The 14,303-nt window shown below is 53.5% G+C and overlaps 1 protein-coding gene across 1 annotated transcript; it reads right to left on the reverse strand.

Moving 5' to 3' along the window:
* Positions 1–78: 78 nt before the first annotated feature.
* LOC122924074 (microseminoprotein, prostate associated) lies at positions 79–11,225 on the reverse strand. Its single transcript, XM_044274991.1, has 2 exons — positions 10,705–11,225; positions 79–450 (listed from the first exon to the last, which is right to left on the reverse strand). The coding sequence occupies exons 1-2, from the start codon at positions 10,856–10,858 to the stop codon at positions 338–340; spliced, it is 267 nt and encodes an 88-aa protein (XP_044130926.1). The 5' UTR covers positions 10,859–11,225; the 3' UTR covers positions 79–337.
* Positions 11,226–14,303: the final 3,078 nt, after the last annotated feature.

Here is a 14,303-nt window from a genome sequence, read left to right on the forward strand (position 1 = left end):
AGAGGCCGGGCTAAGCTTACACATCTTATAGGATAGTAAAAATGGAGCAGGTCTAGGTAAGTTTTGCAAATCTGGAGGGCCGCAGGTTGGGCATCCCTGATCTACAGGATTAGTAAATCTGGGGCTGGTCTAGAGTCCGGGCTAAGCTTACACCATCTATAGGATTATTACATTTGCGCCCTTTTGTGTTGACTCACATTGGTTATTTGTGGTCATTGATTTGGACGATGTCTCCTTGACCACACTGCCTCACAGAAGTGCTGCAGTAGTGCAGCCTCTAAGGCAGCGGTTTTCCGATTTATATTCTACAGTATAAGATCTCTAAGAAGTTGGATACTCACATCTCACAACACCCTACTCCCACAGGGTGCAGGCAGGTGCAGAGCTGGCAGTCTGGCCCCAGCCATGATTCCCCCAGCTTGAAACTCTTCCCAGAATAGCGACACAGAGCTGTAACACAAAGGCATGAAGAATGTGCGAGGAGAACATGCATGATGGGAGGTAACCGAGGGCTGCTCTGCTTCTCCACCACACGCTCAGGATAATCCCTATGGTAGTGGGAAGGGTCCTAAAAGAGGGACCGACCTTTCCAATGTCCCTGATTTTGGCTTGCAGAAATTGGCCGTGTGGAAGGAATCTTGGGTCAAGTTCATCTGCAGCCGCTTTGTTGTGCAAATTTTCTCAAATCTTTTTGATCCCTCTGAATGGGATTGTTTCTGCAGCAGTTGCAAAGATGACTGCATATACTATTTATTCACAGTCACCTCAAATCTGTCGCATCTGAATGCACCTCTTAATGGGGGAGAATTATCAAAAATTGTGTAAAGGAAGACAAATTTAGTTGTCCCTAGGAACCAATCAGATTCCACCTTTCATTTTCCAAAGGAGCTCTGAAAAATGAAAGGTGGAATCTGGTTGCTATGTGCAACTAACCCAGGTTTCCTTTACACCAGTTTAGATAGCTGGACATGTTCCTTGTGCTGTTCCTGGAACCCCTCTCTTCCCTCCATTATCTGGACATGTCCATTGTGCTGTTCCTGGCACCCCTCTCTTCCCTGCATGGTCTGGACATGTCCCTGGTTCTGTTCCTGGCTCCCCCGTCTTCCCTGCATGGTTTGGACATGTCCCTAGCGCTGTTCCTGGCCCCCCTCTCTTCCCTGCATGGTCTGGACATGTCCCTGGTTCTGTTCCTGGCTCCCCTCTCTTCCCTGCATGGTCTGGACATGTCCCTGGTGCTGTTCCTGGCACCCTCTCTTCCCTGCATGGTCTGGACATGTCCCTGGTTCCCCTCTCTTCCCTGCATGGTCTGGACATGTCCCTGGTTCTGTTCCTGGCCCCCCTCTCTTCCCTGCATGGTCTGGACATGTCCCTGGTTCCCCTCTCTTCCCTGCATGGTCTGGACATGTCCCTGGTTCTGTTCCTGGCCCCCCTCTCTTCCCTGCATGGTCTGGACATGTCCCTGGTGCTGTTCCTGGCACCCTCTCTTCCCTGCATGGCCTGGACATGTCCCTGGTTCTGTTCCTGGCACCCCTCTCTTCCCTGCATGGTCTGGACATGTCCCCTGGTTCTGTTCCTGGCCCCCCTCTCTTCCCTGCATGGTCTGGACATGTCCCTGGTGCTGTTCCTGGCTCCCCTCTCTTCCCTGCATGGTCTGGACATGTCCCTGGTGCTGTCCTGGCCCCCCTCTCTTCCCTGCATGGTCTGGACATGTCCCTGGTTCTGTTCCTGGCTCCCCTCTCTTCCTTGCATGGTTTGGACATGTCCCTGGTGCTGTTCCTGGCTCCTGGTGCTGTTCCTGGCTCCCCTCTCTTTCCTCCATGGTCTGGACATGTCCCTGGTTCTGTTCCTGGCCCCCCTCTCTTCCCTGCATGGTCTGGACATGTCCCTGGTGCTGTTCCTGGCACCCTCTCTTCCCTGCATGGTCTGGACATGTCCCTGGTTCCCCTCTCTTCCCTGCATGGTCTGGACATGTCCCTGGTTCTGTTCCTGCCCCCCTCTCTTCCCTGCATGGTCTGGACATGTCCCTGGTTCCCCTCTCTTCCCTGCATGGTCTGGACATGTCCCTGGTTCTGTTCCTGCCCCCCCTCTCTTCCCTGCATGGTCTGGACATGTCCCTGGTGCTGTTCCTGGCACCCCCTCCTCCCTGCATGGCCTGGACATGTCCCTGGTTCTGTTCCTGGCACCCCTCTCTTCCCTGCATGGTCTGGACATGTCCCTGGTTCTGTTCCTGGCCCCCCTCTCTTCCCTGCATGGTCTGGACATGTCCCTGGTGCTGTTCCTGGCTCCCCTCTCTTCCCTGCATGGTCTGGACATGTCCCTGGTGCTGTTCCTGGCCCCCCTCTCTTCCCTGCATGGTCTGGACATGTCCCTGGTTCTGTTCCTGGCACCCCTCTCTTCCTTGCATGGTTTGGACATGTCCCTGGTGCTGTTCCTGGCTCCTGGTGCTGTTCCTGCTCCCCTCTCTTTCCTCCATGGTCTGGACATGTCCCTGGTTCTGTTCCTGGCCCCCCTCTCTTCCCTGCATGGTCTGGACATGTCCCTGGTTCTGTTCCTGGCTCCCCTCTCTTCCTTGCATGGTTTGGACTTGTCCCTGGTTCTGTTCCTGGCTCCCCTCTCTTCCTTGCATGGTCTGGACATGTCCCTGGTTCTGTTCCTGGCCCCCCTCTCTTCCCTGCATGGTCTGGCAAAGGCCCTGGTGCTGTTCCTGGCACCCTCTCTTCCCTGCATGGTCTGGACATGTCCCTGGTACTGTTCCTGGCTCCCCTCTCTTCCTTGCATGGTTTGGACATGTCCCTGGTTCTGTTCCTGGCACCCCTCTCTTCTCTGTGTGGTCTGGATATGTCCTTGGTGCTGTTCCTGGCTCCCCTCTCTTCCCTGCGTGGTCTGGACATGTCCCTGGTGCTGTTCCTGGCACCCTCTCTTCCCTGCATGGTCTGGACATGTCCCTGGTTCCCCTCTCTTCCCTGCATGGTCTGGACATGTCCCTGGTTCTGTTCCTGGCCCCCCTCTCTTCCCTGCATGGTCTGGACATGTCCCTGGTGCTGTTCCTGGCACCCTCTCTTCCCTGCATGGCCTGGACATGTCCCTGGTTCTGTTCCTGGCACCCTTCTCTTCCCTGCATGGTCTGGACATGTCCCTGGTGCTGTTCCTGGCTCCCCTCTCTTCCCTGCATGGTCTGGACATGTCCCTGGTGCTGTTCCTGGCCCCCCTCTCTTCCCTGCATGGTCTGGACATGTCCCTGGTTCTGTTCCTGGCTCCCCTCTCTTCCTTGCATGGTTTGGACATGTCCCTGGTGCTGTTCCTGGCTCCTGGTGCTGTTCCTGGCTCCCCTCTCTTTCCTCCATGGTCTGGACATGTCCCTGGTTCTGTTCCTGGCCCCCCTCTCTTCCCTGCATGGTCTGGACATGTCCCTGGTTCTGTTCCTGGCTCCCCTCTCTTCCTTGCATGGTTTGGACTTGTCCCTGGTTCTGTTCCTGGCTCCCCTCTCTTCCTTGCATGGTCTGGACATGTCCCTGGTTCTGTTCCTGGCACGCCTCTCTTCCCTGCATGGTCTGGACATGTCCCTGGTTCTGTTCCTGGCCCCCCTCTCTTCCCTGCATGGTCTGGACATGTCCCTGGTTCTGTTCCTGGCTCCCCTCTCTTCCTTGCATGGTTTGGACATGTCCCTGGTGCTGTTCCTGGCTCCTGGTGCTGTTCCTGGCTCCCCTCTCTTTCCTCCATGGTCTGGACATGTCCCTGGTTCTGTTCCTGGCCCCCCTCTCTTCCCTGCATGGTCTGGACATGTCCCTGGTTCTGTTCCTGGCTCCCCTCTCTTCCTTGCATGGTTTGGACATGTCCCTGGTTCTGTTCCTGGCTCCCCTCTCTTCCTTGCATGGTCTGGACATGTCCCTGGTTCTGTTCCTGGCCCCCCTCTCTTCCCTGCATGGTCTGGACATGTCCCTGGTTCTGTTCCTGGCTCCCCTCTCTTCCTTGCATGGTTTGGACATGTCCCTGGTGCTGTCCCTGGCTCCTGGTTCTGTTCCTGGCTCCCCTCTCTTCCTTGCATGGTCTGGACATGTCCCTGGTGCTGTTCCTGGCACCCTCTCTTCCCTGCATGGTCTGGACATGTCCCTGGTTCCCCTCTCTTCCCTGCATGGTCTGGACATGTCCCTGGTTCTGTTCCTGGCTCCCCTCTCTTCCTTGCATGGTTTGGACATGTCCCTGGTGCTTTCCCTGGCTCCTGGTTCTGTTCCTGGCTCCCCTCTGTTCCCTGCATGGTCTGGACATGTCCCTGGTGCTGTTCCTGGCACCCTCTCTTCCCTGCATGGTCTGGACATGTCCCTGGTTCCCCTCTCTTCCTTGCATGGTTTGGACATGTCCCTGGTGCTGTTCCTGGCTCCTGGTGCTGTTCCTGGCTCCCCTCTCTTTCCTCCATGGTCTGGACATGTCCCTGGTTCTGTTCCTGGCTCCCCTCTCTTCCCTGCATGGTCTGGACATGTCCCTGGTTCTGTTCCTGGCTCCCCTCTCTTCCTTGCATGGTTTGGACATGTCCCTGGTTCTGTTCCTGGCTCCCCTCTCTTCCTTGCATGGTCTGGACATGTCCCTGGTTCTGTTCCTGGCCCCCCTCTCTTCCCTGCATGGTCTGGACATGTCCCTGGTTCTGTTCCTGGCTCCCCTCTCTTCCTTGCATGGTTTGGACATGTCCCTGGTGCTTTCCCTGGCTCCTGGTTCTGTTCCTGGCTCCCCTCTGTTCCCTGCATGGTCTGGACATGTCCCTGGTGCTGTTCCTGGCACCCTCTCTTCCCTGCATGGTCTGGACATGTCCCTGGTTCCCCTCTCTTCCCTGCATGGTCTGGACATGTCCCTGGTGCTGTTCCTGGCTCCTGGTGCTGTTCCTGGCTCCCCTCTCTTTCCTCCATGGTCTGGACTAGTAATGAGCGACGTGTTGAAATATTCGATTCGCCAAACTTTGACCAGAAATTTGATTTGTTATAAATGAATATGTCCTAAATGGCTATAAGTCAGGTATTCCTGTAGGGCGTGTACGGAGCAGGCCGCCGCCCCCTCCATACGTGGCAGGTGCCGGCTGTATTATACAGCAGTGTGAGGATGGTGATCAGGGAAACCTCTGGGGCCTAAACCTGGTCTCTGTAAAAGGAAAAAATGTAACATTTAAATCGCCCCGTTTACCAATTTTACATATACAAATATATAAACAAAATAAAACTTAGGTATCGCCTCATTCAAAAATGTCTGAACTATTAAAACATTTTTAACAAATTAATGTGCATTGATTGGCGTTATGGGAAAAAATGAAAAACTCAAGATTTGCAAATTTTTTGCCTAAAAATTTAAACTTTTAACTGGAGTATACGGCATGAAGCGGCTGCAGCTCAGGGTGTAACGAGTATAAGACATGGTGTGGCTGCATCTCTGGTTGTAACTGGAGTATAAGACTTAGTGTGGCTGCAGTTCTGGGTGTAACTGGAGTATAAGACATGATGTGGCTGCAGCTCTAAATGTAACTGGAGCATAAGGCATGATGTGGCTGCAGCTCTAAATGTAACTGGAGTATAAGGCAGCTCTGTACGTGACTGGAGCATAAGGCATGATGCGGCTGCAGATCTGTACGTGACTGGTGCATAAGGCATGATGCGGCTGCAGATCTGTACGTGACTGGAGTATAAGGCATGATGCGGCTGCAGCTCTGTGTGTGACTGGAGTATAAGGCACGGTGCGGCTGCAGCTCTGTACGCGACTGAAGCATAAGGCATGATGCGGCTGCAGCTCAGGGTGTAACGAGTATAAGACATGGTGTGGCTGCAGTTCTGGGTGTAACTGGAGTATAAGGCATGATGTGGCTGCAGCTCTAAATATAACGAGCATAAGGCATGATGCGGCTGCAGCTCTGTACGTGACTGGAGTATAAGGCATGGTGCGGCTGCAGCTCTGTACGTAACTAGCGTAAAAGGCATGCTGTGAATGCAGCTCTGTACGTAACTGGAGCATAAGGCATGTTGCGGCTGCAACTCTGTACGTGACTGGAGCATAAGGCATGATGCGGCTGCAGATCTGTACGTGACTGGAGTATAAGGCATGATGCGGCTGCAGCTCTGTGTGTGACTGGAGTATAAGGTGCGGCTGCAGCTCTGTACGCGACTGAAGCATAAGGCATGATGCGGCTGCAGCTCAGGGTGTAACGAGTATAAGACATGGTGTGGCTGCAGTTCTGGGTGTAACTGGAGTATAAGACATGATGTGGCTGCAGCTCTAAATGTAACTGGAGTATAAGGCATGATGTGGCTGCAGCTCTAAATGTAACTGGAGCATAAGGCATGATGCGGCTGCAGCTCTGTACGTAACTAGCGTAAAAGGCTTGCTGTGACTGCAGCTCTGTACGTAACTGGAGTATAAGGCATGGTGCGGCTGCAGCTCTGTACGTGACTGGAGCATAAGGCATGGTGCGGCTGCAGCTCTGTACGTGACTGGGAGTATAAGGCATGATGCGGCTGCAGCTCTGTGCGTGACTGGAGCATAAGGCGGCTGCAGCTCTGCGTGACTGGAGCATAAGGCATGATGCGGCTGCAGCTCTGTACGTGACTGGAGTATAAGGCATGGTACGGCTGCAGCTCTGTACGTGACTGGAGCATAAGGCATGATGCGGCTGCAGCTCTGTACGTGACTGGAGTATAAGGCATGGTACGGCTGCAGCTCTGTACGTGACTGGAGTATAAGGCATGATGCGGCTGCAGCTCTGTACGTGACTGGAGTATAAGGCATGGTGCGGCTGCAGCTCTGTACGTGACTGGAGCATAAGGCGGCTGCAGCTCTGTACGTGACTGGAGTATAAGGCATGGTGCGGCTGCAGCTCTGTGCGTGACTGGAGCATAAGGCATGATGCGGCTGCAGCTCTGTGTGTGACTGGAGTATAAGGTATGATGCGGCTGCAGCTCTGTACGTGACTGGGGTATAAGGCATGATGCGGCTGCAGCTCTGTACGTGACTGGAGTATAAGGCATGATGCGGCTGCAGCTCTGTACGTGACTGAAGTATAAGGCATGATGCGGCTGCAGCTCTGTACGTGACTGGAGCATAAGGCGGCTGCAGCTCTGTATGTGACTGGAGCATAAGGCGGCTGCAGCTCTGTACGTGACTGGAGTATAAGGCATGGTGCGGCTGCAGCTCTGTACGTGACTGGGGTATAAGGCATGGTGCGGCTGCAGCTCTGTACGTGACTGGAGCATAAGGCATGATGCGGCTGCAGCTCTGTGCGTGACTGGAGCATAAGGTATGATGCGGCTGCAGCTCTGTACGTGACTGGGGTATAAGGCATGGTGCGGCTGCAGCTCTGTACGTGACTGGAGTATAAGGCATGGTGCGGCTGCAGCTCTGTACGTGACTGGAGCATAAGGCATGATGCGGCTGCAGCTCTGTGCGTGACTGGAGCATAAGGCATGGTGCGGCTGCAGCTCTGTGTGTGACTGGAGCATAAGGCATGATGCGGCTGCAGCTCTGTGCGTGACTGGAGCATAAGGCATGATGCGGCTGCAGCTCTGTGCGTGACTGGAGCATAAGGCATGATGCGGCTGCAGCTCTGTGTGTGACTGGAGCATAAGGCATGGTGCGGCTGCAGCTCTGTGCGTGACTGGAGCATAAGGCGGCGGCAGCTCTGTACGTGACTGGGGTATAAGGCATGGTGCGGCTGCAGCTCTGTGCGTGACTGGAGCATAAGGTATGATGCGGCTGCAGCTCTGTACGTGACTGGGGTATAATGCATGGTGCGGCTGCAGCTCTGTACGTGACTGGAGTATAAGGCATGGTGCGGCTGCAGCTCTGTACGTGACTGGAGCATAAGGCATGATGCGGCTGCAGCTCTGTGCGTGACTGGAGCATAAGGCATGGTGCGGCTGCAGCTCTGTGTGTGACTGGAGCATAAGGCATGATGCGGCTGCAGCTCTGTGCGTGACTGGAGCATAAGGCATGATGCGGCTGCAGCTCTGTGCGTGACTGGAGCATAAGGCATGGTGCGGCTGCAGCTCTGTGTGTGACTGGAGCATAAGGCATGGTGCGGCTGCAGCTCTGTGCGTGACTGGAGCATAAGGCGGCGGCAGCTCTGTACGTGACTGGGGTATAAGGCATGGTGCGGCTGCAGCTCTGTGTGTGACTGGAGCATAAGGCGGCTGCAGCTCTGTGCGTGACTGGAGCATAAGGCGGCTGCAGCTCTGTACGTGACTGGGGTATAAGGCATGGTGCGGCTGCAGCTCTGTACGTGACTGAAGCATAAGGCATGGTGCGGCTGCAGCTCTGTGTGTGACTGGAGCATAAGGCATGGTGCGGCTGCAGCTCTGTACGTGACTGGAGTATAAGGCATGGTGCGGCTGCAGCTCTGTGTGTGACTGGAGCATAAGGCGGCTGCAGCTCTACGTGACTGGAGCATAAGGCGGCTGCAGCTCTGTACGTGACTGGGGTATAAGGCATGGTGCGGCTGCAGATCTGTAAGTGACTGGAGTATAAGGCATGGTGCGGCTGCAGCTCTGTACGTGACTGGAGCATAAGGCATGGTGCGGCTGCAGCTCTGTGTGTGACTGGAGTATAAGGCATGATGCGGCTGCAGATCTGTACGTGACTGGAGTATAAGGCATGGTGCGGCTGCAGCTCTGTGTGTGACTGGAGTATAAGGCATGATGCGGCTGCAGCTCTGTACGTGACTGGAGCATAAGGCATGGTGCGGCTGCAGCTCTGTGTGTGACTGGAGCATAAGGCATGTTGCGGCTGCAGCTGTGTGTGTGACTGGAGCATAAGGCGGCTGCAGCTCTGTACGTGACTGGAGTATAAGGCATGATGCGGCTGCAGCTCTGTGTGTGACTGGAGTATAAGGCATGATGCGGCTGCAGCTCTGTGTGTGACTGGAGTATAAGGCATGATGCGGCTGCAGCTCTGTACGTGACTGGAGTATAAGGCATGATTCGGCTGCAGCTCTGTACGTGACGTGACTGGAGTATAAGGCATGATGCGGCTGCAGCTCTGTACGTGACGTGACTGGAGTATAAGGCATGATACGGCTGCAGCTCTGTGTGTGACTGGAGTATAAGGCATGGTGCGGCTGCAGCTGTGTGTGTGACTGGAGTATAAGGCATGGTGCGGCTGCAGCTCTGTACGTGACTGGAGCATAAGGCATGATGCGGCTGCAGCTCTGTGTGTGACTGGAGCATAAGGCATGGTGCGGCTGCAGCTCTGTGCGTGACTGGAGCATAAGGCATGGTGCGGCTGCAGCTCTGTACGTGACTGGAGTATAAGGCATGGTGCGGCTGCAGCTCTGTGCGTGACTGGAGCATAAGGCATGGTGCGGCTGCAGCTCTGTACGTGACTGGAGCATAAGGCATGATGCGGCTGCAGCTCTGTACGTGACTGGAGTATAAGGCATGATGCGGCTGCAGCTCTGTATGTGACTGGAGTATAAGGCATGATGCGGCTGCAGCTCTGTACGTGACTGGAGTATAAGGCATGGTGCGGCAGCAGCTCTGTGTGTGACTGGAGCATAAGGCATGATGCGGCTGCAGCTCTGTGTGTGACTGGAGTATAAAGCATGGTGCGGCTGCAGCTCTGTGTGTGACTGGAGTATAAGGCATGATGCGGCTGCAGCTCTGTGTGTGACTGGAGTATAAAGCATGGTGCGGCTGCAGCTCTGTGCGTGACTGGAGTATAAGGCATGGTGCGGCAGCAGCTCTGTGTGTGACTGGAGTATAAGGCATGGTGCGGCTGCAGCTCTGTGTGTGACTGGAGTATAAGGCATGATGCGGCTGCAGCTCTGTGTGTGACTGGAGCATAAGGCATGGTGCGGCTGCAGCTCTGTGATTGACTGGAGCATAAGGCATGGTGCGGCTGCAGCTCTGTGTGTGACTGGAGTATAAGGCATGATGCGGCTGCAGCTCTGTGTGTGACTGGAGTATAAGGCATGATGCGGCTGCAGCTCTGTACGTGACTGGGGTATAAGGCATGATGCGGCTGCAGCTCTGTACGTGACTGGAGCATAAGGCATGGTGCGGCTGCAGCTCTGTGTGTGACTGGAGCATAAGGCATGATGCGGCTGCAGCTCTGTGTGTGACTGGAGTATAAGGCATGATGCGGCTGCAGCTCTGTGTGTGACTGGAGTATAAGGTATGATGCGGCTGCAGCTCTGTACGTGACTGGGGTATAAGGCATGATGCGGCTGCAGCTCTGTACGTGACTGGAGCATAAGGCATGATGCGGCTGCAGCTCTGTACGTGGCGTGACTGGAGCATAAGGCATGATGCGGCTGCAGCTCTGTGTGTGACTGGAGTATAAGGCATGGTGCGGCTGCAGCTCTGTACGTGACTGGCGTATAAGGCATGATGCGGCTGCAGCTCTGTGCGTGACTGGAGTATAAGGCATGATGCGGCTGCAGCTCTGTACGTGGCGTGACTGGAGCATAAGGCATGATGCGGCTGCAGCTCTGTGTGTGACTGGAGTATAAGGCATGGTGCGGCTGCAGATCTGTACGTTACTGGAGTATAAGGCATGGTGCGGCTGCAGCTCTGTGTGTGACTGGAGTATAAGGCATGATGCGGCTGCAGCTCTGTACGTGACTGGAGTATAAGACATGATGCGGCCGCAGCTCTGTGTGTGACTGGAGTATAAGGCATGATGCACCTCTAGGTCCGTCCCCTGTATGTCTGGTGTACACTCTGGGCTGCAGGTACTCACCTTTGGCTTGGAAGTAGCAGCGAGTCTGTGCGGATGGCAGCAGCAGCAGGAGCAGAGCCAGGACGGGCAGAGCGGAGGGCACCATGGCTGCGCTGAGGCCGACGCTCTCTTGCTCTATCTCTACTGTTTTGGGATTTTTTCTCTCACTCCTCATATATTTATATCAGTTTGTTGCGGGTCGAGGCCAGAACCTGGAAATCCCATAAAACTCATTTCCTGATTTTAAAAGCAGAAAAACAAACTCCTGATGAAGGCGCTTTTTGTTTTTAACAAGGTGTGAAAATGTGATTCAGTGCCCCTCTGCGGGGGTCCATCCTATGGCTGGCATCTGTCCTGAGGAACCCTGACCGGACCTCTCATCAGTGCAGCCGGGAACACGAGCCGCCGGCCCGCATCTCTGTGCCGCAGAGCTTGCACTCCTCTCCAGAGCTCTGCAGCCACGTGTGTATGTAGTACAAGCTCAGGACCCACTGACCACTACATCCAGAGCTGCAATCACAGTTCAGCTGGCTGCCTCATGTCACAGAATAAGGCCATACTTATAGATACAAGAGAGGTCATAACTGGCTCCTGGACACAATGCAAAATGAGAGGGCCCTGTGTGCCACGCCATATCTCTATAAAGGAGGCACAGGACGTCCTGTAATATCACTATATGAGGGGGCACAGGAGGTCCTATAATATCACTATATAGGGGGCACAGGACGTCCTATAATATCACTATATGGGGGGGGGGCACAGGACGTCCTGTAATATCACTATATGGGGGGCACAGGACATCCTGTAATATCACTATATGGGGGGCACAGGACGTCCTGTAATATCACTATATGGGGGGGGCACAGGACGTCCTGTAATATCACTATATGGGGGGGGCACAGGACGTCCTATAATATCACTATATAGGGGGTCACAGGACGTCCTGTAATATCACTATATGGGGGGGGGCACAGGACTTCCTGTTATATCACTTTGTGGGGGGCACAGGACGTCCTGTAATATCACTATATAGGGGGCACAGGACGTCCTGTAATATCACTATATGGGGGGGCACAGGACGTCCTATAATATCACTATATGGGGGGGGGGGCACAGGACTTCCTGTTATATCACTTTGTGGGGGGCACAGGACGTCCTGTAATATCACTATATAGGGGGCACAGGACGTCCTGTTATATCACTATATGGGGGGGCACAGGACGTCCTATAATATCACTATATAGGGGGTCACAGGACGTCCTGTAATATCACTATATGGGGGGGTACAGGACGTCCTGTAATATCTCTATAAAGGGGGCACAGGACGTCCTATAATATCACTTTATGGGGGGGGGGGCACAGGACTTCCTGTTATATCACTTTGTGGGGGGCACAGGACGTCCTGTAATATCACTATATGGGGGGCACAGGACGTCCTGTTATATCACTTTATGGGGGGCACAGGACGTCCTGTAATATTACTATATGGGGGGGCACAGGACGTCCTGTAATATCACTATATGGGGGGGGCACAGGACGTCCTGTAATATCACTATATAGGGGGCACAGGACGTCCTATAATATCACTATATGGGGGGGCACAGGACGTCCTATAATATCACTATATGGGGGGGCACAGGACGTCCTGTAATATCACTATATGGGGGGGGCACAGGACGTCCTGTAATATCACTATATAGGGGGCACAGGACGTCCTATAATATCACTATATGGGGGGGCACAGGACGTCCTGTAATATCACTATATGGGGGGGGCACAGGACGTCCTATAATATCACTATATAGGGGGCACAGGACGTCCTGTAATATCACTATATGGGGGGCACAGGACGTCCTGTAATATCATTATATGGGGGGGTACAGGACGTCCTGTAATATCACTATATGGGGGGGCACAGGACGTCCTGTAATATCACTATATGGGGGGGCACAGGACGTCCTGTAATATCACTATATGGGGGGGCACAGGACGTCCTGTAATATCACTATATGGGGGGGGCACAGGACGTCCTGTAATATCACTATATAGGGGGCACAGGACGTCCTATAATATCACTATATAGTCGGCACAGGACGTCCTGTAATATCACTATATAGTGGGCTCAGGACGTCCTGTAATATCACTATATATGGGGTAGGGGACCTGCTATATTATCACTATATAGGGGGCACAGGACGTCCTGTAATATCACTATATGGGGGGCACAGGACGTCCTGTAATATCACTATATAGTCGGCACAGGACGTCCTGTAATATCACTATATAGTCGGCACAGGACGTCCTGTAATATCACTATATGGGGGCACAGGACGTCCTGTAATATCACTATATGGGGGGCACAGGACGTCCTGTAATATCACTATATAGGGGGCACAGGACGTCCTGTAATATCACTATATATGGGGTAGGGGACCTGCTATATTATCACTATATAGGGGGCACAGGACGTCCTGTAATATCACTATATGGGGGGCACAGGACGTCCTATAATATCACTATATAGGGGGCACAGGACGTCCTGTAATATCACTATATAGTCGGCACAGGACGTCCTGTAATATCACTATATGGGGGGCACAGGACGTCCTGTAATATCACTATATGGGGGGCACAGGACGTCCTGTAATATCACTATATGGGGGGGCACAGGACGTCCTGTAATATCACTATATGGGGGGGCACAGGACGTCCTGTAATATCACTATATGGGGGGGGCACAGGACGTCCTGTAATATCACTATATAGGGGGCACAGGACGTCCTATAATATCACTATATAGTCGGCACAGGACGTCCTGTAATATCACTATATAGTGGGCTCAGGACGTCCTGTAATATCACTATATATGGGGTAGGGGACCTGCTATATTATCACTATATAGGGGGCACAGGACGTCCTGTAATATCACTATATGGGGGGCACAGGACGTCCTGTAATATCACTATATAGTCGGCACAGGACGTCCTGTAATATCACTATATAGTCGGCACAGGACGTCCTGTAATATCACTATATGGGGGGCACAGGACGTCCTGTAATATCACTATATGGGGGGCACAGGACGTCCTGTAATATCACTATATAGGGGGCACAGGACGTCCTGTAATATCACTATATATGGGGTAGGGGACCTGCTATATTATCACTATATAGGGGGCACAGGACGTCCTGTAATATCACTATATGGGGGGCACAGGACGTCCTGTAATATCACTATATAGGGGGCACAGGACGTCCTGTAATATCACTATATAGTCGGCACAGGACGTTCTGTAATATCACTATATGGGGGGCACAGGACGTCCTGTAATATCACTATATGGGGGGCACAGGACGTCCTGTAATATCACTATATGGGGGGCACAGGACGTCCTGTAATATCACTATATAGGGGGCACAGGACGTCCTGTAATATCACTATATATGGGGTAGGGGACCTGCTATATTATCACTATATGGGGGGCACAGGACGTCCTGTAATATCACTATATGGGGGGCACAGGACGTCCTGTAATATCACTATATAGTCGGCACAGGACGTCCTGTAATATCACTATATGGGGGGCACAGGACGTCCTGTAATATCACTATATAGTCGG

This window comes from Bufo gargarizans, unplaced genomic scaffold, assembly GCF_014858855.1.
Source record: "Bufo gargarizans isolate SCDJY-AF-19 unplaced genomic scaffold, ASM1485885v1 original_scaffold_2205_pilon, whole genome shotgun sequence".
NCBI classification, from domain to species: Eukaryota; Metazoa; Chordata; class Amphibia; order Anura; family Bufonidae; genus Bufo; species Bufo gargarizans.